Source organism: Dunckerocampus dactyliophorus, chromosome 10 (assembly GCF_027744805.1).
Source record: "Dunckerocampus dactyliophorus isolate RoL2022-P2 chromosome 10, RoL_Ddac_1.1, whole genome shotgun sequence".
NCBI lineage: Eukaryota > Metazoa > Chordata > Actinopteri > Syngnathiformes > Syngnathidae > Dunckerocampus > Dunckerocampus dactyliophorus.
Genome location: NC_072828.1, coordinates 16,240,077 through 16,265,813, shown reverse-complemented (window position 1 = coordinate 16,265,813; position 25,737 = coordinate 16,240,077). Strand labels below are relative to the sequence as shown.

Sequence of the window (25,737 nt, the reverse complement as noted above, 5' to 3'; positions counted from 1 at the left end):
CTGAACTGATCAATATAATTTTAAACAAACAAAATAAACAGTAGCACACTTCAGTATCAAACAATCCAAACCCAAAATGTATAATGCTACACTTCTTATGCAGAGACTGACACAGAAACACCTCCCTAAAAAGATATCAGGTCACAGGTTCACTGTAAATCCCCCTACCGTCCCTGAACAGCAAATGCGGCTAAATCCTGAAACACACAAATGAGACGTTTTCATCTGTAAAGATGTGCAAAACAATGGGAATGGACTAACTGGCTCTCAAATTGTTTCCCCATGCGTTACAGTTCGATGAGAGAGTCTGTGCCCGGGTATTCCGGGAGGTTGAGGTCGTACTTTTTCTGGATATCATAAGGCAGGAAGCGTCCGGCCAAGAAATGCTTGCCCGAGAAACTCATAGCGCACTTCTTTGGTGCTGTCAGCGAGATGAGCACTTCTGGGCTTATCCCGTCCTGATTTGCCTCCTCAACATCCCAACCTGGTTAACAAGAGGAGGGAAGAAAGACAAGAGGATGAGGACATTTACCAGCCAGACTTTTCCAACAAAAAAGTCTGAACCTCCACAAAGGCTATACAACTCTACCCCTAGCGTCTTTCATCGATTCAGTGAGGAACTATCCAAAATGAAGCAAAATCAGCTGTAATGATTGACTGAATGATGGATCAAGTTCATTGGAAAATGGAACATTGCCGGGTCAACTTTATTCCCCCTTAGAGGGACCACAAGGCCATTGTAACGTGTGTTTGTGCACTTTATCTGAAACACTCACCCGAGGGCATGTCCACACTAGCTATGGGGATTTTGACCTGCTTGAGAGTGACCAGAATCCCAGAGTAAGGCTCCTTAATGTCGACAGAGTCATCCTGGGGTCCCAGCATGGCGTCAATCACCAGGTTGTAGGCATCGTTTATGAGCTGGACCTGTAAAAAAAAACAAAAAAACACCAACAACAAAAAATATGCAAACAATTCAATTGACGATCAGCTGAAGGTGTAGTCCACTTTTGTCCTAAGTAAATTCAGAGACTCCAGACCCTTGCAAATGTGGCCAGGATAGACGGTATGGAAGATGAACGGATGCATGTTCATTTTTATTGTCACAAGGTAGGCAAATAAATCCTGTTAGAACTTACCTCTGTGGGTAGATATGAGAGGAAAGGGATGTCCATCTTCTCGCATTGAACCGTGAAATCCTGGTGCAGACTGTGAGAGGATCGCTTTGGGTGGTAGATGGTGGGCTCATATTCCTGAATTTCACGACAAAATGAAAGGGGCAGTACAGTTTATGTAATCATATCTTTTTTTTTTTTTTTCAAGCAGTACATTTGATCGGTAGCTGGAGACATACGTCCACCAGTGTTCGACAAGTTGCGGTTTTCTGCTGTCTGCTTTGTGAATAAATGACTGCCTTATAGACGGGGAAGAGTAGAAATCCAGACGCCCGTGAAACTAACATTCTGTGATGTTCAGCAGGAAGCACCTGTGATCTTTAACCTTTACACAAATCTTTAAACACCCATGTTGCCTGTCAGTAAGATGACGAAATGTTTTTCTTTTAAGTTGTAGTTTTAATCAAATCGTCCCCGACTTTGTGATTACACTTCACATTCTCTTCTTTTACTATTATAGTCAATGCACTCGCATTGTTACGGCCAGTCTTGCAGCCGTGTTTTGGGTCACTACCATGTTTTAAAACTGCCATGCTCTGCTTCAGAATGTCACAGTAGATGTTGGAATTCATGTTGACTTCAATGAAACGCAGCCCCAGACCAGAACAATTTTTGCTTTATTCAGTATTGAGGTGTTTCTCGCCATTTTATGTTGTATATTTTTAATGTGAGATTAATGTCTTCCTGCTATTAGCAAATAGCATTATTTTAGTTTTACTTAGGTTCAGGGAAAATCTGTTTTTATGAAACCATGTTTTTAGTATAGTCAATTCATCTGTGACATTTTTTATTAGCTCTTGCGTACTTTTTCCAGAACAAAATGCAACGGTATCGTCTGCAAATAATTCTAGTTTTAGGACTTCCGTGACAGATATCATTGAACAGTTTTGGTCCTTGTATTGACCCCTGGGGTACGCCGCACAATATATTTAAGCTTGCAGATGTATATTCTCCTAGCTTACCCATTGTTTCCTGTTCGCTAAGTAGCTTTTTACCCAGTTCAAAACTAACCCTCTGATTCCATACCTTTCTAGGTTTTTTATGAGGATATTGTGATTAATTGTATCGAAGGCTTTTGTTAATTCCATGAATACTGTCGCTGCACACTTTCTGCGATCTAAAGTGTTGGTAATTTCCTCGGTTATTTCGATTATTGCCATGGAAACTGACATGTTAGCTTTGTATCCGTATTGGCGGTCTGCGAGTAATTCATTCTTATTTAAGAATTTATCCAACCTGTTGTTGAATAGCTTTTCAATGATTTTAGAAAATTGTGGTAATAAGGAAACTAGTCGGTAGTTTGTGAATTGATGTTTGTCTCCATTTTTGAAGACCTGGAACTACTTTAGCTGTTTTCATTTTATTTGGAAATGTCTGAAATGATAAGTTACTGATCATCGGTTCTGCGATGTCATTAATGACCCTTTTTATTGTTTCAATTTCAACTCCATTACAATCAGTTGATATTTTTGCTTTACATTTATTGATCAGTGAGGAACATGGAATTGGTATTCCATTCCATACTTTCATTCCCTTCCTCCTCTGACCAGAAATGTGGGATCCTTTCTTCCAAGTTTGGTCCAATATTTACAAAGTAGTTATGGAACCTTTCAACTACTTCATTCATATCATCATTTCTGGCATTTGGCATTGCTCTAATGTTTTTTTCATTCTTGTCTAATAAATGACTATAATATTCTTTCCTACACATTCTCAAAATATTTCATAACTTGTAGTAACCACCACTACACTGACTACTAATTCTTCGTTCTGGTGAGTACATGGTCTGTACTCGCTCATTATCGAGCTATAATTCTGTCAACCATTTGTATCAGTTATTATCATTAAGTCTGTAGCTTCCTTTCAGTAAGTATAAACCTTGACTATATTTGCACTATATTGTCATGTAGCCTTACGAAGTACACTTGGAAAAAAAGAGGTGAATAAATGTATCGCAGCTAATGTGAAACTGATGAGGGGTAGGATTAAATAAGCCTTGCTTCTTCCTACTCCCATGCAAAATTGTGTATTGTGCTACGTGGTGTGCTCCAGTGTGATTTGTATGCATGTTCAGGATGAATTAAACCCTAACCATTACCATTTATACATTTTATACGTTTTTTTCCGTTTCTTTAGTTTTTTGTATAATAAATCTGCTATATAATGTCTTTTTCTTCTTACAGGCATTTTGCAGTCCCTTTGTCATCCACAGCTGATTCTTTTGCTTATTCAATAATTCTCTCAGTGGACAGTGGTTATCGTAGAACTTCATGTAATTATTTAAGGGTTCATATGCTTCATCCACATCATTTTCACTGTACACACACTCCCATCCTGGTTCTTCCGGATTCTTCTTAAACGCATTTATACTTTTCTCTCTGGGTAGTCTTTGGAAAGTCCTTTTCTCTTCAATCTTTCTCTTTTTATATATGTTATTATCAACATCATTTGTGAATATTTTATCAATTAGCGTGGCACAATGGTCTGTTCTACTGCTGGGTCTTGTCATTTTAGGATATAGACTCAAACTGTACATTGTGTCTATGAAGTCATCTATTATCCTTTGATTATTTGGATTCAGAAGATCAGTATTGAAGTCTCCACATACGAAGATGATTTTTTGGCTGATGTCTGTGAAGGTTGCTTTGATCCAGTCCTTGAAACATTTCGATACTTGACTTACAGTAGGTGTTCTATATAAACAACTTCATAAAATGGTGATTATGTGACAAGAGCTGATTTTGCTCACGTCTTAAAGTTGTCTCTTCATGCACACACCCACACCAGGGGAGCGATTCTCGGGGCAACGCGATCGTGTTTCTCTTCTCAGAGCAAACTATGACAAACGTGTTCCCACAGGAGCATAAAGTATGCGAGAAAAGACAAATGCTAACATTGAAAAATGGTTGTAAAATGCGGGAGGAAAAGATGGCAGCATAAGTGATGAGTTTCATGATTCACTTGGGTAGCAACATGGTGTACCAAAGTAAGCAAAGTCCATCTAACTCTGTTTTAACCACCAATAAATCACATACGACCGACAGACATATGGTAAAGTGTGTAGATAATTTCAATTGTAAAAATCAAAGACGCATATCCTTTTACACTTTTATGTCTGATACTCAAACCCGCCTCCAAAAATAACAATTTGTCCTGAAATATCAGCGCATGTGAGGCCTGAGGGGCAGACATGATGCTCAATATGACATCACATTTTGGCTCAGGAGCGTCACGTGCAGACTGTATTAACGAGAGTAACAACAGCGTGATGTCATGACTGTCTGAGGGCTCTTGCCGAGAGGGTAATGGGATAACTGCTAGGAGAGACGTTTACAGGAGCTGAAATTATATTCCAGGAGACTGTTAATCCTGATGCTAGTTAAATGTAGATTTTTTTTTGTTTTTTATTGTCGAGAACAGTTTGTTCTAGATTTTGACCATAGAGTGATCATGCGATGTCGTTAATATATGACTAACAACTTAGGTAGGCACAACAACCTAATAAAAATAGGATGTACAGATATTTCAAGTGAGGGACAGTCTGCCTAAACGCGGACAAAAAGGCGAGGCATTCGACGACAAGAGTATACAGTATTTCAGTGAGCATAGGTGACAACACCCATGCGGCCCGCCCATGTGTGTTGGTGATGTGCAAAGGAGACTCGGACCCGGCGAAACTCCTCAGCAACATGTCCCTCGGGGCCCCCGCCTCCTGGCCCCAACATCGAGGTGCGGTACACCGGTTTTTGAACACTTCACCTCCGTCACTGCACAAAGATGAGTGCATAAGATGAAAGCCGCGTGCTGCCATTGTTCTGTAGAGATGAGAACGGTTCTACATGCTGTAACTATTAACGCTGCACTTCAGGTAAGGAACTTTACTAAAAATAATATAATCATCACCCTGTTCATACTCTTACTGTAGCACCTCCCTAAAAGGAAACACTGTAAACTAGAGGTGTCCAAAGTGCGGCCTATGGGCCATTTTTGGCTCTCAGGTTTCTAATGACATATTATTAGATATTACAATATTTGCTTTGTCACCTGTAACACAAAGCTTATATAGCTTATAATACAACATACTGAGCTGTATTGGATTGGTTTTAGCATCTTTAATGTACACATCAAAGTTGCCCCCACAGTCTTCAGTTTTTTTACACTACAGTCAAACCTGTCTATAGCAGCCACTGAAGGGAAACGGCAAAAGTGGCCGCTATAGACAGGTGGCTGCTATAGACAGGTTGGCGGCCATTTTGAATTTGTGCGCACACATATTAACATGTATTCACAAAAACACTGGAGCAAAACCAAGAGACATATGGGAAAACGCTCTGTTGACACATAAACAGGTAGGTAAATCTCGGTAACAGCTCCGGTGAGGAAACTAGTAATATCGCACATTCGACGGCGCTCGCCTTTTATCCGCCACAAATGTTAATTGACCGCAGCTGCGTGGCAACCAGGCATGAAGCGGCTGCCTCTTCCTCCCCGGAGAAGGCACAGCCCGCCAAATAAGAGCGCAGGGGACGCTCGCTCCTGTCCTGCAGGACGTCACAAATTTCCATCTTTGATTTTTTTTTAAACACGAATTTAAAAGCAAGAAATAAAAAATTTAGTGAACGAGCCCGAGGATATATGTACAGGATACGCGTGAAGCAGTCATGAATGGGTGTGTGCGTGAACAATTGAGTGCGGAGGTGGTGCGAAGATCGTCGTAAACTAACAATACCATCGCTCCTTTCTTATTGAATGAGCTTCTAATCTCTAATTAGTCGGCAATTAAGTGATATTTTAGATGTTTTATTCAGGTGTTTTGGCTATTTTAGAATCTATTCACGGCATTGCAAAGTGGGAAGATTACCGTTTTGGCCGTCATTGAATCTTTTCAGGGTGGCATTGCAAAGTTAGAAGACGGCTTTTTTTATGTCAAACTAGGACTCAGTAATTATAGTCTACACACGATTTCATGCACGAAACTTTTTCGTGCATGAAGTCGGTATTTTGGCCGCTATATGCGGTCAGATATTGACCAAGGGATACAAAATGGGTGGCCGCTGGCCACGTTAGACAGGTGACCGCTATACACAGGGTCTACAACACGCAAATTTTCAGCGGGAGATTTTTCGGTGGCCGCTATAGGCAGGTGGCCGTTCGATACAGGTGGCCGCTAAGACGGGTTTGACTGTATATCTATATTTTTATTTTTTATTTGAAAATATTATTCATTGGAGAATTACCTGTCAGTAGTTTAATTTCCATGTTTCATTTTAAAAATCATTTAATGATAATAATAAATAATAAAGAGGGAATTTTGTGAGAAAAAGTTGTTGTATACACAAAAAACGTACCAAATCTGGACTGAAACCGTAGCCCAAATATCGATGTACCTACTATACTGTGGGTTACCTGTACCATAGCATACTACGTTTTTTTTCTCCTGGGGCACTGACTCACTTAAACGCAAAATCCACATTGACTGATCATATTTTAAAAATGTTGAATGTGTTTTATTGTCAAATACGTTATACTTTTCAAAATTGTATATATACCTGTATATATATATATATATATATATATATATATATATATATATGTACCGTAGATTACCTCCACATTACTGTACAATACTTACAAAAATGCGCAGGTGTCGTGCACACACCAGGCCGATGGAACCGTTTTGCTCTGGTCCGCAGATCACCAGCACTGTCGGCTGCTTCTTTGCTAAAGAGTTGAGCGGGTAGGCCTGGAAAAAGAGCAAAAATAGAATCTGATGCTTAGAAACAAGGGCAAAAGTCTCACAGGGGGGAAAAATAGACAGGGTTATTGTGAGACAATAAATATTTGGTATGTATCCATCAGACTTAAAGGATTCTTACGCACTGCATGTTATTTAATATACGCCTGTGCCAGCGCCCTCTCAATGCTGCATGCCAAGCATGCCACCTCCACCTGTGCCCTCACAACAGGATGCTTCCCTTTACAGTTTTAACCTGCTTTCTGTGTGGATACTGTGATCAAAAAATAACCACCATGAACAATTCAATCCAAGTCGTAAACTGTGGCATGCGAAAGTGTGCCGTGTCAACGTAATCAGAACCTTTCATGCAGGTTTAGCTGACGGAGACTCAAAATATTCCAGTTTCAGGTTTTGGCTTTGACCACTAAATTAATTCCACCAATATAATGAGCCTGAAGGACATCTACACGCTTCTACACCCGCTAATAAATTCAAAGGAATAAGGTCATCTCCCTCTGGAGCCTATTTACAAAAGCGGTGAATCCCAGCTGAAGGGACGGCAGCAGTTATCGCCATCATGTTGCAATCTCAATGGAAATCCAGACGAGGCCCTTGTGGCCCCTGAGGGCCGCAAAGACAGATGGTGTTACATCGTAAGGCCAGAGGAGCAGGAGACAGACCATACAAATTAAATTTCCCATGCAGATTGATAAAGCGTCGTCTCGTGAGCTAGCTTTCTATTTTTATGGTCCTGCATGCTATTTGCACATCTTCCATGCTAAGTTCAAATAGGTGGTTAACATAACGAGCAAAAGGGGATAAATATACATTAGGGCTGTCAATCGATTAAAATATTTAATTGTGATTAATTGTTTTTTGTCCATAGTTAACTCATAATTAATCACAGGTAGAAATATTTTTTTTAATCTATAATAAGTGTACCTTTTGAAAGATTATTTTCAAGTTTTGAATACACCTATCAACATGAGACTGGATAATATGTTTGCTTTATGCATTTTTTTTGTTGTTTATTAAACATTCTGTTTTTTTTTAATCTTTCAGCACAACATGGACCTCAATGTATAAAAAACAAACACCGTGTACAACAAGTAGACATTGGTAAGGTAAACTGTCTATCACTCGCATATCATTCTCTTCAAGAAAAAAATGTCAGAAAATATAATTGTAACTCACAATACAAATAAAGGTTTGAAAAAAACACCCAACAACTAAGTTTACAGAACCAGGACTGCGGCCATATACTGTAGTGCAGTTAGGATATAGCTTATACTTCACTTCCATACATTCTTTTACAGAGACATACACACACACACACACAAGTGCTCTTTGACACTACTTTTCTTGATCTGGCCACTTCAGCAGCGTGGAAGTATGACACCACAGGTCTTGCAATATGCAAGTTTTATTCTGTCCTCTTTGACAAACGCAGCAGTTCAAGCACAAACCCTAATAAATAATAGTAATAACGCTAATAAAGTCCTTCTCGAGCCTTCACTGCCATCTCATTGAGTGCAGTGTGTGTGCTCTCTCGCTTCCGCCATTGTCCCCACATACTAAGGTGACAAAAGACCTCCAAATAGCTGTCTTCGGCTATGCCTGCCGGTAACTAGCAGCTCGTAAACCTCGGCTCATGTCTAAAAAAAACAGTTGTTATTTGGGACACTGGTATGCCAGGGCACCGCTGTATAAATGACAATAAAAAATACCTGAAGTGCTCCGGTACATTCTTTAGATTCTTCAGTTTCTCCATCTGAGTCAAGCAAGTGGCATTTGAGACTCAATGTACTCCGGTGACAAATCAACTCACAGCGACAGTAAATAAAAATAACTTTGGTCTTTTCCAGAGAGCCATCTGCCACGGCTTTAAAACTAAACTTACCATTCCATTATTTGGTCTCACTTGTGGCTCCACATCAACTACAACACTGCTGCGGTGTGGGCCAAGGGTCAAACAGGACGTTAATCGCGTATCAGAAAAAATTGTGGCGTTAAAGGGAATTTCCGTTAACGCGTTAAATTTGACAGCACTAATATACATACATATTTTTCCTTCTATAGTGGCTGTTCATTGAGGGGGAGACCTTTTTTATCTAGGGTAATTGCAGTCACTTCACAGCACCATTTGTTTTTTTTCCGGAGAAGAAAAACAAGGCATTTATTTTAGATGCAGTGCTTATTTGTTTGAATGTTTGATTGAGTCTCATTAGAGTGGAGGCAACGACTTGAAGAAATGGGTAGCCTATGTACTTGTGTAAGCTAGACCTTCTACTCTGACCCCCATAAGTGGGATTGACTTAAAATTTCTCACACAGCTCAATGCGCTCTACAAAACAACCACTGTAACTTTGGGGTGTTTAGCCTAATTACCACAGAATGTGATACACACCTTTAGGGGACAAGCACATGTCTGTAAAATGTGATTAAGGTTTGTTGAAAAACATAACCGCCATCATGCAAAATGACTTTGTAGGGGCACGGGTGGGACTTAGCAACTAATTGGCCATGAGACATTCACCATTTGTCTAAAGATGATAAAAACTTTGAGGATATGTGTATGAAGGTAGCGTGTTTTCCAAAGCATTTTTCCCCCCAACTGTCTTTTGGGATGACATAGTGCGTCATCATGGGCAAATGCGACTTTAAGTGACATTCCATTGCATTTTTTGCAGTCTGAGGTCTGAAATTTCTAGCGTCCCAGTTTTTCTTACATCGCAGCAAGCTCACATTTAAAGGAGGGATTGTATCTTTGTACTCTTGAGACGGGAGGTGTTACAGCATTGGGCTCCCAAAGACTGGCAATTTTGTGAATGCGTCACCAGGCCAGGTAGTGGTGAGTACATTTTCAAAAACAAGTATCATGTGTTGTATGTTCAGCTGGTGAAGCTGCATGATGCACAGTTCACGGCCCCTGGAAAAAAAACAGCAGCTTCAAATGTTATGTGTTTTTGGATGATCATCGTACATTTATTTGGCAGCTCACTTCTCTCCTTTGTATGGTCTTCACGTCTGTTTCTCTCCCTTTATGACCACTCTTTTATTGCGCGCACTTATCCAAGTGAACGCCTCTGAGGGAGCACGTCGATCAGGAAGATGGTTGATATCGGCTGTAGAAATGTTTCATGCTGCTGGAGAAGCTATTACCCGTCGAATAGTGTTGGATGCGAGCCGCTATAAAGGGAGCAGAACGCAATCATTTCAGGCAGTTCGCTCTTGATGCATGGCTCTGATTTTAATTACAAAACAAGCCTGGTGCAGTCTGACCAACAGAGCTAATGACTAGATCTAACAGAGTTAGCAAACATTATTGCGGAGATGTTTACAGTCTTATGTCAATGGTGCAAATACTAAAAATCAAGAATTGTCTTATTGTATTTTTTTTCCGTCTCCCTTTCTTACCAACAATGCCATTTCTCAATTGATTCAACTCAAAGAACAAAATGTGCTGAGTGTTCAGGGAAGGAAAGTTCTTACTTTCCTAAGATCCATCTCTTATATGAACTGAATATTGGATTTTTTCCAAAAGGAGATCAAAGGCAAGATTATGAATGATCAATAATGATGTCATGGCATTGCCAGAAGATGAAATGAAGCATCCAATCAGGCTGCACTGCGGTCATCCCGAGAGGGCACATGTACTTTGTTTCTGGGAATTCTATGATATGTTCTCATGTAAGAATTATATTTTTACAGTTGCTGCAAAATCCGGGAAGAATTAAATTATGCTAGCTAGGCGAAGACCTAAAGCACAAGATAAGGTAAAACAAGACGAGACATAACATTTTTCACCCTGAAGGACAGGTTGGAGCGAGTGGACGCTTAAAATAAACATGTCCCAAAAACGTTGACACAAAACATGTTTTTATAGTTTTACAGTTGCATAAAACAGTTCTAAATGCATATAAATGACGAATGAAAGGGATAAATCAACATTTAAGGTTACTTTTACTCTTCTAACTGAAGACGTGATTGTTGAGAAAGACACAATGTGGCAGCGAGATTAACCGGACCCCGCGTTCCTGTTTTGCCATGAGTCGTTTCTTAAAGTCAATAGTGTTTCTCACCTTCTTTATCTTTATTATTAACTGCTGGCACTTGCAACTTTCTTTTTGTATTATTCTTGTGTTACTTATGTAGTCGTGAGCAAAAGAAAAGTAGAAACTTGAGGAGAGAAACACTATTGAATTCAAGAAATAACAAATGGAAAAACACAAAGGTTGTGTCTGTGTTGATCTCGCTACGACAGCGTGTCTTTGGCAAGAATAATGTCTTCAATGAAAGTAACAGTAACCTTAAATGTTAATTTATCCCTTTCATCCATTGTTCATATGTGTGTGTACTGTATATGCATTTTCAAGTGTTTTAATGCATGCACAACTATAATTGTAAAACTATAAAAACATGTTTTGTGTTAACATTTTTGGCTTTCTGGAACAAATTAATTGGATTTTGGGAAAAATAAATCGGTTAGAGTTTGACCTTCTGGAAAGGATTAATGACGCTAACCAAGGTTCCACTGTATGTGTTTTATCACGTCAAGCCGTCTGGTGGCACCTATCAAGCGTACGTCTATGTAGCTTCCAGTTAGAAGAGAGCAGAGCCAGCTGGCAAACACATGAAGTTTAAGAAAATGAAATGTAATCACATTTCTCCCCCAAAAAAGGTTTATTGTTTCATCAAAGTGAGTGTCTGATCGCAATGTTAAACAAGGCCTCAATGGGTGTAATGTCAGTGGGGTCATACAGCCGCCATGGGGATACCTCACATGCATTTTCACCTCCAATCAAGTCTGGAGAAAACACTATGAAGCCCCTGAAATAACAAATACACCCGGCCCTGGGGTTTTCTTATATATGAGAAGTGTAGCTGTGTCGGAGCTTGTGTAAAGTGGAGATTTACTGCTGTGGGGCAACAAAACGTCTCCCGTCTCCACTCAGGTGATGAACGGCCTCAGACTGATACAGAAGCCCACAGTCTGGTTCTGCTGAGTGTGGTGGCGGTGGAGGGGATTTACTTACAGAGAACCTATAATCTGTCTGGCAAGCGAAAGGTGGAGGTGTGTGAGTGTGTGTGTGTTACTGGTGTGGTATTTCTGGACACAGTAACAGCAGTAGGTCTGCTGTGAAATGGGCCACATCAGACTGTCTGCATCTCCCCTTACAGTAATTGTCTTCAAATAGCGGTGATGTCATGCAAGCGGCGGTGTGCCGCTGGTTGCTGTGGGCAGTGGTGGTGTGTGCGCGGCCTGGCCGTGTTTGTTCAGTCAGGCTACGTTGGTGAGCTTGGCCGCTGGACCAGGATAAAGAGGGGAAGTGGATATGGTGGTTTGAATCACACACTTCCTGTCTCTGCCACTCTGCCTGTCTTTGCTCCCACTCACCTCTTCTAGTCCCATTAGGCCCTTTCACTCTTCTCTTAAAAGCAGTCTTTTTCAGGGCTTTATGCCATGTGTGAACAGCAATGACACCGGATGGGGGGTAGAAGTACTTCAGAGCTAGTATCAAAAGACGGGATCACCTGTATGAAAGTATTGAATAAATACTGTCACAGCTCTGATGCGCCAATTTTGCACATGCAGTTACTTCTCTCAAGTGCGAGCTGCAGTATATTTTATTTGTTGTTGTGTTTTTTTTAAACTATTTAGTGAGCATTATTACGCTAAAATGACATAACCGCTCTCCACAAAACTGTACATGAGCCAAGGAAGAACTCATTAGGTTTTGGTGCAAATCTGGATAAATGTGTGCATACAGGGATGAAGGTTAAAGTGCAAACCTTCGAGATGGCAAGAGCACAGGCGTGTCCCCAAATCTCGATCAGCTGCTGTTGTCCAAACCTGTAGTCCCGCAGCAGTTCTGTCTCAATCGCACTGGCCTCGTCTTTACTAGAAAACAAAGAGGAGGATGCAATGATGTGGTTATTCCAAGAGTTTATCTTGAATATGCTGCATATGATTTAGATCAGGGGTTATCAACCAGTGTTAAGATGACGCCCACATTTTCCCATGATCAGAAATAGGGGTGTCACAGAAGAGAGATTAAAATGTGACAAGATTTCAAATCAGATGCATTTGAGAAGCTGTCCGCGGCTCATCCAGAATAGGTCTGCGACCCACTTTTGGTTCCTAACCCACCAGTTGAGAACCAGTCATCTAACTTCTATGCAATACAATAGTTTCAAATAGGAGACTTATACATGATATACGATGGACGTGTATATACAGTATGTCATATATGTGGTATGTGGTTAATTGGTTCCAGACTTGACCGTGATACGTGAATTTCCACAAAGATTCCTTATGAATATAAATTCAATATTTTTATATTTAGAGCATAGAAAACCTGTTTACAGTCTTGTAAAGGCGTTTTTAACACTATTAGAGCTCTCTAGACTTACAACAACACACTTATGGTCAACTTTACAATCATATTGTCCAATATATTAGACATAATAATAGAAAATGAGACATAATATAGACTCACACATGTTAGCATTGGCATTTTCTGTACTTCTGGGACTTGTTGCTGTGGCTAATGTAACATTACTGACACCTAGTGACCACTGTAGAATAATACGACGTGTCTTTCAGTGTGTTTTCTGAATGTCTTAGAGCAGTTGAAAAATTGAAAGAATTTACCTTTTGCACTGTTGGATCTTAAGGAGGTTCTAAGTAAAGCTTCAAAATGCAAAAAGAAAAATTGAGAGTGAGACAAAAAAAAGTTCAATATGCAAATTATTGCAAACAAGCATTAAAGTGAAAAGTTTAAGACTATAGCTAAAAATAACCCTGAAACCCCCCTAAAATGGAAATAACATTTTCAAACAAGGACTCGGTAACGAGTAGCTGTGCCATTCTTGTTAATTGGTTTAGGCATGCTTGATGTCAGTGTTTCCAGGAGGCTATTGGGAATGTTGCTTCAGGTGGTGAAGACGGCTTCACGGAGGGCATCCACTGTCTGGAACTGATGTCCATTTTTGTAAACTTTCCTTGCCATTCATCCCCAAATGTTTTGAATTGGATTTAGATCAGTGGAACCCGCAGGATTGTCCTCTGGCAGAAGTATTTTGTCAGGTAGGCATTGTGAACTACAGTGTTGTTCTGTTGAAAAAGCCAGTCATTACCACACAGGCGAGGGCCTTCAGTCATGAGGGATGCTCCCTGCAACATCTCCACATAGCCATCTGCTGTTTGACGACCCTGTACAACCTGAAGCTCCATGGTCCCGTTGAAGGAAAAAGCACCCCAGATCATGATGGCGCCCCCTCCACTGTGCTGTGTGGAAAACATCTCAGGTGGGATCTCCTTGTCATGCCAGTAACGTGGGAAGCCATCAGGACCGTCAAGGTTGCATTTTTTTCTCATCCGAGAATAAAACTTTCTTCCACCTTTCAATGTCCCATGTTTGGTGCCCCCATGCAAATTCCAAACGGGCAATTTTGTAGCGTTGAAGGGGTTTGAAGACGTTTTTTTCTTCTTCCAACCCTCACAGATGTCATCTGATGGTTATTGGAGTGCACTCGCCACCAGTAACAACATTCATTTGGGCCGAGGACCGTCCCGTGTCTTGACGGACAGCCAATCGGATCCTCCGTCTCAGTGCCGGTGACATTTTTTTGGGTCGACGACTTGACTGTTCTGTAACACTCGGCACCTTTTGAGAATTTTAAAATGACTGTCTTAAGGCGTCCAACCTCAGCAGCAAGGGTGCGCTGCGAGAGGCCTTGCTTATGCAGCTCAACAATCCAACCGCATTCAAAGAGAGAAAGCATTTTTGCCTTCAAGAGATCATGACAGTGTGAACACCTGACGGAAATTGACATTGAATCCATATTTTTGCCAGTATTTTGGCTTTTAATGGTTGTTGTCTTAAACTTTTGAGCAGGTGATGAACACCCTATTTCACTTTAGTGCTCGTTTGCAATAAATTGCGTACTCAAAATGTTTTTTGTCTCACGCCCATTTACTTCTTTTTGCATTTTGAAGCTCCACTTAGAACCTTCTTAAGATCCAACAATGCATAATGTCAATTCTTGCAATTTTTCAACAGGTCTTACGATTTTGATCAGGAGTGTATTTGTATGTTAATTATTTAAAAAATGTAAAAATATGTCATATTTGCCTAACCAAGCATATTTTTTGACTCATAAGGCTGTAGTCATCCACGAAACATCCATCCATCCATCAATTTTCTATGCCGCTTCTCCTCTTTAGGCAGCTGACTTCAGACGACAGGCGGGGTACACCCTGGACTGGTCACCAGCCAATCGCAGGGCACATATAGACAAACAACCATTCACACTCACATTCATACCTATGGACAATTTAGAGTCTCTAATTAACCTAACATGCATGTTTTTGGAATGTGGGAGGAAACCGAAGTACCCGGAGAAAACCCACGCACACACGGGGAGAACATGCAAACTCCAATCTCCACTAGACCACCGTGCGGCCCCATCCACGAAACAGCAATGATTTATTAATTAATATATTTTGGAAAACTGTGATAGAGTGAAACGCCCACTTCGTTATGTACGCCTTCACCATCTGATTAGCTCTAATGCAAGCTCCTTTCACATAGGGTAGAAGATGCCAGGTGCGATACATTGTGGCTGTCTACGAACATGCTGCTCAAGTTATAGTTCTTGAACTGCAATGCATCATCGTAAACAAACCAATACATTCTTGCCAGTGGCTCAAAAAATGGGTATGCGCTATATGCAGCGCATGGGGGCGCCTTGCTAGAGGGGGCACCAAAGTGATGGGTGGGAAATGATTTCCAATCGGCGTATTTAACAGCTGTTTGTGCATGTGTAAATGAAATGATCAGTAACAGCGGCACGTCACTGATTAGGCGCCTCTCCGCTCCTTCATCTCCCCTCCTTTCACTCCCATACCATTAATGTATGTAAAATAATTAAATAATGTGTAATTTATACATTTTTTTTATTGAGCTGATCACCATCTGTAATATGTAACTTAAAATAAATGTTTGAATAAATGTTATAAGTTCATTAATGCATTTTATTTCAATGTGAACGTAAAAAAAAAAAAAAATCAGGCCCATTTTGGGGGCTGTAGGTAGTAGGTAGTTGATTCTTGCTGGAGTTGTTGCAGTAGTTGTTGCCGTCTACGTGGAGGTGTTTGTCTACCCCTAACATGCCTTCAGGAAGTGTGGTCATATGAACATCGATCATGTGAACCAGAAATAAAGTCTTTTTGCACGTGGCCGCTGCATGGTTACATATTGACTGTATTTGTATAGAAGTGTTCACACAGAGACTGTTTTTTTTGCATGGTGACAGTGTGAGTGCTGCGTTTACCATTAATGTGTGTGACGTGTTTGCGTGCGCTTGTCTTCAGTGATCACATTTCTCTGTGTGCACAACACACAAGCGAGGACGCTAGGATGAGCTCCTTCCGACCAGTAGTGCAGTGACCGAGTACACTAGAACTTTACTGACATCTAGTGGTTGATGTCAGCACTGCACTTCCACAGGACCATAGCAGCGGATGATGAAATAATTAGTGCGCTCCCACTTGGAAGTCTTAATTAATCTCCTTAAGGATTTGAGGAAAACAACCTGCACAATCTAAGGTAATGAACTCGGCCTTTACAAAAATAACACCGTTAGTTCATCGATGTTTATTGTTGTGTTTGTAGTTCAATCAAAACAATTATCTTTTGTGCTTGTGTGCTGATATTTGTGACCAGTGAGGTAAGGTCGCATTCAAGCCTCAAGCAATCTTGGAATAATTCATTCGCATAATAACATTGTAAATTGTTTGTTAACCTTGAAAATAGTTCATTGTTGCTGCTCTATAGAGGTGAGTTATAGTTTGTGGGGGTGTGAAGTTTGTCCACGCATTGTGTGCAATTTGTCTCCCCGGTGACAGTGTTGCCAATGCTAATCCTGTTTGTGTAGCTTTTAGTTTCCCTTAAGGCACAGCTGTGTCTGTCCTTGTGTGTGTTTTTGTGTACGCGTGAAAACAAGCTAGTGTATCCAAGTGGGGCTTCTGGCATTTACCTGAGCCAGTGGAGCTTCAGCAGCTGTCACCCACAGCTCACCTCAGGGATGTTTCCTGAGTCACTGGGACAAGTTGATCTTTGCAAAGATCGCCTCAGCCCCACAGGCTCCAATGAGACAAAAGGATTACCTCATGAGGACTTGACTTCTGTACTTGTGATTGTCTCCAAGGAGAAATCTAGTTTGTGTCAGCACACAAAAATGTCACATTTGTGTTGCTGCTGTATAGAGTTACACTGGGCGATGACTGACACTGTCAGAGACTATTCATTTGGCAGTACAGGTGGTCCTCTGGGGGCCGCACGGTGGACGAGCGGTTAGCATGTTGGCCACAATGTCAGCAGATTGGGAAGACCTGGGTTTGAATCTACGCTTGGACATCTGTGTGTGGAGTTTGCATGTTCTCCTCGTGCGTGCGGGTACTCCGGTTTCCTCCCACATTCCAAAAACATGCATGTTAGGTTAGACTTTCTCCCCAGCCTAATTTTCCGAAGGTTACATCTTTATTCAGTGTTGTGTTTGTTTTTCATATTACGACTTTTAAAAAAGTCTGTGTAATATTTCAAGTTTGTTAGTAAAATTACATTATTTTTTTTATTTTCGTCGAATTACAACATTTTTCTCTCACTTTATTCTTTTAAAATTACTGTTGATTTTTTTTCAGCAATTATTGCTCTTTCTTTGTCTTTTTTTTGTTTGTTTTCTTGTCAAATTATCTAGAACGTGCCATGGGCCAATAAAAAAAAGTGGCACGGGCTGCACTTTGTACACCCCTGACTTAAGCACTGTTGAACCGTGATCACAAGCAGCTTTTAATAAAGCTGTATCTCCTTACATGGAACTGGAACCATAAACATGGGGAGGGCACATGTGTTGGGAGCACATGAACCAGAAAATACAATCAAATGTAGTAAACAACACAGCATGTGCCAGAATAAGCTCTCAAACACGTTTACCTTACCGTACTTGGCAATGACAGGCATGTTCCTGTATAGTGTGTGCAGCATATATAAGATGTATACACCCAAGGGAACAGAGCCTCTATGTTTCACTAACACTGAGAGAAGCAGTGGAAGCAGCGACACTTCCTCCCCATCAACCCCCCATCTCGCTTGGCTTAATTTCCACCTTTCCAATGTGATGTGCTACAGCGATAAGGAGCTGGATTAAAATAACCGTGGCAGAACTGCTTGCCAAGTGGCTCCGAGGAGAAAGACGCAAGGGAACTGGATAAAAAGGGAATAATAATAGGGGGAAAATAGATCAACTTTATTAATATCTGTAAATAGTCTATAGCAGTGGTCCACAACCTTTTTGGACCCACAGCCCGGCTCGTGTTCCCACAAATCTCCGCAGACCGGGGTGGTGGTGGTGGGGGTCGTATAGCGATGTAATTTATCTCATTTAGTATGTATTGTGTAAAACTAAGACAGGAACAACATCAAATTAAAAGCCCAAAGTGAATACAGACCCACCATCCACCACTATAAGCTTGGGAGTTTGTTTTTCAGCGAGAAGATTATAGCGCCGCTGCTTGATGTGTGTGGTAACAGGCAGTGTGCTAGCATGAATTAACTTGAAGCTGTGCACACAACAAATATACACATTAGCACTCAATAACGTCATCACACTTTACCTTTATGCATTCCCACAGAATATCAGCATTTGGGAGCAAATATGAAGTGAAAAAACTCCGATAAAAATACAGTATAGTTGACAATCTGTGCGGAGTGGGAGAAGACTAGCGCACGTACAATGGTGCGTTCAAGGACTGTCAAACAAAGTGGGACACTCGCAATAAACAACATACACATGCAAAAACTTCAAACTATATTATTTTTTGAATACAATAATGGCCCATATTTCCAAAATTGATATGTAGTTACTTAAAATTTGTATTTAGTTATTTACAAAAGTATTTTTTTTGTGTGGTAATTTTTTTTTATCATTGGGCCTGAAAGTTTTCCTCAGCCCAGTTCGGCCCCGCCCACGGACTGGTACTGGGCCCCGACCCGGTGGTCCGGGACCCCTGTTCTATAGTACTACTTCTCTTGCCCCTCCCTTACACGTTTAAGTGTCCCTATCTGTCACTAATCTCAGAGATTCTGAATGTATTAATTCCGAATGCCCATTCCAGGGCTCCCGACTCCAAATAAAATTTGAGGCGTTGTGCGTACATTTTTCATCTACTCACGCGTGTGCCACCAGTTAATTTGCCAATTTTGTTTTATTATTATTAAATATTTTTTGTTGCTGATAAACTTGTGCTCCACACTCCAGCCCAGGATTTGACAGTAACGCGCAAATAAACTAGTTTGCCAACCAACATTAACTCCAAAAGAGGAAGAAAGGACGCGAATACCAAAGAAGAAGAAGATCATGACATGGTACGTATGACTGTGGAAATCACATGATGCGATTTCATTTTAAGGTGTACAGTATATGCTGCCACCGAAGAGGCCTTCCAGAAGGGACAGAAAAACGTTGGTTAGAGCAGAGAGTTGCCATTTATTGTTCAAGTATTTAGCAGTAATACAGTGAAAATGGGAGGAAATGTGAATCTTTGCAAGTTGAAATTTTCTGCTTGCGCTATATGCAAGTTCCCCACGACGTACAACACTTTGGAATCTCTTTACGTACATGTGGGGAGTCACTCTACACGTCCCTAGTATGTGTTTAAAGAAAAACATCCTATTTGCGATAACCTTTAAACAAAAGTGAATCATTCTCTTCATTTTCGTGTTATCCTCTTAATGAGCAACCTGTATTAAACCTGTATTAACCTAAAACAAATTAACATAAAACAAAGGGGTCAGTCCTCACCAGCCATGAACCTCACTGCACGTCATTGGTACCAACCAAACCTTGATAATGGCGTACAGTTACACCCCTATCAATACGGTATGCTGTATATCAGAGGTTACATAAAGTAGGTGGATTCCTTTTCAAACCTGTAGAACTCCACAACACCATTTCCCAATCTGAGGCTGTCCAGCATCCAGAATGGAACAGATTCAATTTTAGCGAGTATGTGCATGAAGTCTGTAATCCTGCCTCCAGCCTCTCAGGCTCCACCATTGTGTAACCAAGTGGACCAATTTATGAAGGCTCAAAGCTGCTCTCCTACCAGGGAGCTTGTCATTGGTCAGGCTGCCTTGTAGAGGAGGACAGTGGGAATAAAAGCACACTGCTTGTTAGAGTTCCAGAGTGTTCTCCTTCACAGCTGTTGTACACCGTCATTACTCATGCACAAACCTTCAGAGATTTGCATGACACTCAAGACAATTGAACCAAAACAAAGTGTCGACTTATTCTTTGTGTGTTTTTTAAACACTCTTATGTGACATTTGTATGTAAAAAGTCAATTTGCCTGATACACAAGAGTCAGCACATGATTGATTCAACCTGAATCTGCAACATGACAGCTTTGTGTTTGTTATATGTCACACACTTAGGCTGAATCCCAATTCTACCCCTTAGCCCTTATCTTAGCCCTCACCGCTAGGTTTTGCGTGTTCGTGAGAATTAAGTGGTGTCCCAGTTCTCCTTAAATCAATGGGTAAGGGGTAAGTGCTAAGGGGTGTACAGCCCTAGAAACCAGGGGCCAGACTTGAAATAAAGAGGTAGGAAGAGTTTACTCAGATACAACACTCCAGTGGCAGAGCGGTGACCGACAGAAGCATACAATTGTAAGTAATTAAGCATAATTATTGATTTTCACAGTAACGTCACTCATGGTTTATTAGATATTCAATCATTTGCTACTCCTCGTAAGTATTTGCCATGTTTTGAATATTTGGTTGTCGCTAGTTCGAACTAGGCGGCTAACACCGATATCTACCTTCACTGCAATCTGCTGTATTTCATAAATGATTAGACAATCATTAGATAGCGACCACATTAGCCTGTTAATTGTTCAGTTGTAATTTACAATCACTCGCTAGCGAGGGGAATCTACATTACTGAACTGATGTGACGTTCTAATCACTCATCTAACACATTACATTGTAGTGAAAGGGGTTTGCGGTGAATTCTAGCCACCCTAGTCCAGTTATTTGTAACTCACCAACTTCACCATTAGGTAGAGTAGCTCATTTAAGGATGGGACAATGTCAACATGGTGTATCATTACGTTTTTTTCTTATAGTATGGCAAACAACAAAAAATATACCGCACTTTATGAAGATAAGGACCTTTCCTAAGTAACATGATGAAAACGATTTTTACTGCATATGCTATCTGTTACCTTTCACATTATAAAATAACTTACTCGATTACTCGAAGGAAAAAAAGTACATTTCTGGCTAAATTTGTGTAATTACTGCAATAGACTCTAGCTGGGATAGACTCCAGCTTACCCGAGACCCTAACGAGGACAAGCAGTATAAATAATAGATGGACGGATTGATGGCTGGATGGATACTGCGGTTTGTGTGTTCGCTTTGAATAGATATGAAACTGTATGAAATTTTCATGATCATTATGACCAAAATGATCACCGTTCCCAATTACCACTATGTTGTTCACATTTGTTGAAAATATGCCCGCCTTCCAACCATAGTCCTCTTTGTAGGCATGAAAATGGTAACACACATTCACATCTGACTTTGTCTCCTCTTATTTGTTGTACAGTTGACCAGCAACCTCTGATTGCACACTGGACTCTCAGATGCCAATCACGGACAATTGATAACATTTAGAAACGGTACAATAACTTCCCCGGCTACATAGCTTTATATCAGACTGAAGTGTGTTATCATATTATGAAACACTTTTTGTACTTGATTTGCAAGACGATTTTAGAAGTTAGTACAGTCGTCCCTCGACACACTGCGCATTGAATTTTGCGACTTCTCTCTCTCTCTGCATCTCGAAGTGTAGTTTTTTTTCCCCAAATGGGAAAACTGGGTTGGGTGGATATGTTTGAGGTAAGTCCGTGTTAGGTTAGGGTTAGGGCTCACCTCGCTCATTCCTTTTAAACCCGGAATATTCCCACATGGGGGATGTGGCATTTTGCAATCATCTTTTTCCCTCCTAGTTTTGACTCTGTTACCTTGCATTGCTCCTCACAAGACTTACTTTCTGCACTCTGCACACTGTGTGTGAGTGTGTGTGCATGCTAGCAGCCCTGCCTACCCCGGTCTCACTCCGCTCAAGCCCTTGTTCTATGGAACGCTGTCTAGGTGCTGAATGGATGCACAGGGTGAACCGTCTGTTTGGAGGCGAGAGACAAAAAGAGACACGCACGCACACGGCAATATAAGTAGGTCGGCAAAATGATCAAGTTCATTTTCATTTATCGTGTTATTTATTCATTTATTTACAGTATTTATGATTGCGAGACAGTTTTTTTCCCAACGAGAAATCTTGCCACGTTTTAATCTCGTGACATCCCTATAAATAAGGAATCCTACATTGCAGAAATTCACTCATCATGGTCGGGTCTGGAGCCAATTAACCGCGATAAACGAGGGATTACTTTATTGTGATTTATTGTTTATTTTCTTCCAGTATACCATCTATCATACATTCACTGTATTGTGATATTATTGATAGTGTTTGCAAGATGCAAAGTGCTAACCTGAACAAACAATACAGAAGATCTCGCATCTTATGGCACACTCACCGTAGGTCCACCTGCATCGATCCGAATGTCATGTAGTTGTTAAAATAACGTTATTTAGAATATGATATATCCACTGATGCTCCTTTGCTTTGATCAGACCCAGCTGGCCTCACTATTCTGCTCATTTAGCGTTCCCATTTCCTCTCTTTTACACTCCCCTGTGGCGCTCATCCGCCATCATCTATCTCTCATTACGGTCACTTGCAGTATCGAGACACACTAAATACACTAAGAGATGACTCACCGCACTTAATTGGCTAGATTATTTTGTGGACGTGTGTTTCTGTTAACGAAACACACACACACACACACAAAACGAAAGGAACAAGGTCATTTTCATCACCCCCACATCATTACCAAGTGAATAATCTCATTATTTTGCCAGTGCTTTTGACAGATTCTTGTAGGTAGACTGCGGCGGTGTGTTCCTGATGACATGCTCACCAGGTGTGGATGCATATATGCATGCACGTCATTTGACATGATTTACCTCCGGACCACTTTCATCATGAGTCACCCCCCCATGGTGTGAGCTGACAGGAAGTCCTGCAGCAGGCAACCAAGGGGTGCAAATATGAATCAAAAGAAAGCAGTGTGGAGGGAGGCATTATATGTTTGTTAGCGAGTACATTTTTTGAATTGGCAAACTTCATATTTTTCTGTTTAAACTACCAGAAAATACAGCAATAACATAAACATGTTCGGGAAAGTTGACATTTTTATTCGATGTCTTTAGTTTGTGTGTAGAATTAGGCAGAGGTGTGGGCTTGAGTCACGCAACTTGGACTTAAGTCAGACTCAAGTCACAAATTTGATGCCTTCGGACAGGACTTGACAATATCACCAAATATTTGGAACTCGACTTGGACTTAGACATCAATGACTCTGGACCTGACTCGGGCTATAGTCTGATGACGTTAAAATATTTGACATTTTTTGTTGAGTAAAATGTGTCCCCATTGAAAGTATTCAAGTGATTGTTATTATGACACTGACAGCAAGACAACATATTTTCCTTTGAATCTCCCTCATTGAAAGCAGTTATTAACATCCAATCAGGTTTAAGAACAAACAACAAATGTGTGGATTACATTTCTGTGCACCAACTAAATCCTACATCTTTTTCTATGACTAAGTCTTGTCACTCTGGTCTTATTTTATTTCAAAAAGGAAACTATTAAAATGCATTCATTGTACAGTGTTCCCATGCTCTATCGCGATTCGCTGTTTCGCAGAGTATTTTTAGTGCTTCTTCATTTTTTATTACAGCATATGAACGCTGTTACAGGCCAAGCCTGGCCCTTTAAGAAGAATTGCATTGTGGGAAGTTGAGTGTCTACCTCTTCCCTTTCTCATCTGTCTGCACCGCCCATTGTTTTCTGCGTCCTGACTGGCTGTAGACCACTGTCAATCAATCGCCTTCGTGCTGTCCTGCCATGTCTCCTGTGTCATCACTAGCTCAACAAATATAGCAGCATCTGATCAATCCATGTCAATTTCAGACATAGAATAATATACCAATTTAAGCCCCACCCATTTCTGGTTAAACAACGCCCACATTTGTTTTATGCCCTGCCCACTCCGAGTACAGATACGGATACAGGTAATGTAGATGGGTGAACAGCTACAGATACACATAGTGGTGTACTCGCTCATCCCCAATCTATAACCATGTAACATGATTAGTCATACCCTAAAAGTATTTTGCGTGGCCATTTTTTCAATTTTATCTTTTATTGGCTGGACTTTTATTGGTTATTTTATTGGACTAGGGACCTGACTCACACAGGTTTGTTACAAACGCCAAACAATGTTGTTGATCGTGCTGTGTAATAAAAAAGTAAATTCAGCAATACTTTGGTTACATTATTTTTAATGCTTAGAAGAGCTATTTTCATAACCATATTGAATTCCACAAATTAATGTTTGTAAAAAAAAATTTTAAATTTTTGTATTTTTTTTTTTTTTAAAGGATCGGTACCGGATTGAATCGACAACAATATAAAAAAAAAATCGGATGGGAACGGAAGCCAAACAGTGTGGATCGGGACATCCCTAATTATTTGTGTTCAGCGTTTTTTGGGTGAGGGCATGTGTACTAGATCAAAATCAGCAGGACCAATAATAGGCCAAAGCACTCCAGGCAAAAACTGTTGTCAGTCCCCTTCACATAATGTGAGGATGACGGCCATGAGCATCAGGTGGTACAGTAGCAGTCTCATCTGGCCAGTGGAGAGGGTTGGGCGGCCTCCATATGCTTGCGTTTGAGGTGTTCAGTGTGAGCTCTTCCACGCTGTGCCACGACTCTGATCAAATCAGGAACTTGTGATTCACTGGCGGCCGCCATGATTTTGTGTGTGAGAGTAGAAAGACATAATCATTCAAGTCGGGCTTAATCGGTTTTAGTTGTCTGCGCAGGTCCCTCACGTCCTGTCTGAAGAGTTTCTTTGGTTAGATAAGATAATGCTCACTTTTAAGTGACACTGTTAGAGGGGTAATATTTCAAAGGGGCCTATCCTTGCAACTTTTTGAGTCTTCAGGACGTTCGTGTATGAGAACTTCACAAGATTTCCGTGAGATCTTTTGAACTTCTCACAACACAACTTTCGGAAGTCCATGTATGGCAACTTGCAGTCTGTACAGCAGTAATCTCCAACCGCTGCTCGGTACCATTTTTTCTTGAAAACGGCAGCCAGAACGTGTTTTTTGGATGTAAGAATTGTGTATCTAAATCAGAGTAAGGCAGCAATTAGAAGATTTTTTTGTTTTCTGGGGAGCTAAAGACCTATCTCATGATCACTGCTCCTCTGCTCTCGCCACTTAACGGACAAAACACAGTCCAACGGCAGATTCTCCAATATTCATCCAATTACATTAATTATCCAATTCTTTTTTACTGTTTGCGGATAACCATTAGCACGTAACTGGTTGTGGGGGGAGTGTCTTTATGCAGCTCTGAGCGCTAGCGGGGTTTAATGGGGGATTGGAGCCGACCCTCGACCACTGACCAACCACATCATAGAATGCGTGGTGAGAATGCGAGGAGGCCACAGAATCTGAGCATGTCGCCCAAAAGGAGAAGAATACAGATTTGGCCTGTCCACAACTTGAGATTTATGGAGTATTTTATTAAAAGAAACTTACTATAGTGCCCC

At 40.8% G+C, this 25,737-nt stretch overlaps 1 protein-coding gene across 1 annotated transcript in view; it reads right to left on the bottom strand.

Annotated features, from left to right (window-relative positions):
* Window positions 1–21: 21 nt before the first annotated feature.
* Window positions 22–25,737, bottom strand: part of yjefn3 (YjeF N-terminal domain containing 3) — a 41,611-nt gene continuing 15,895 nt past the window's right edge. Inside the window, exons 2-6 of the mRNA XM_054789080.1 lie at window positions 12,706–12,814; window positions 6,808–6,918; window positions 1,140–1,253; window positions 777–927; window positions 22–484 (exon numbers count right to left, since the gene is read on the bottom strand). Coding sequence (XP_054645055.1) covers window positions 288–484; window positions 777–927; window positions 1,140–1,253; window positions 6,808–6,918; window positions 12,706–12,814 — 682 coding nt within the window. The 3' untranslated portion in view covers window positions 22–287. The remainder of the gene's footprint in view (window positions 485–776; window positions 928–1,139; window positions 1,254–6,807; window positions 6,919–12,705; window positions 12,815–25,737) is intronic.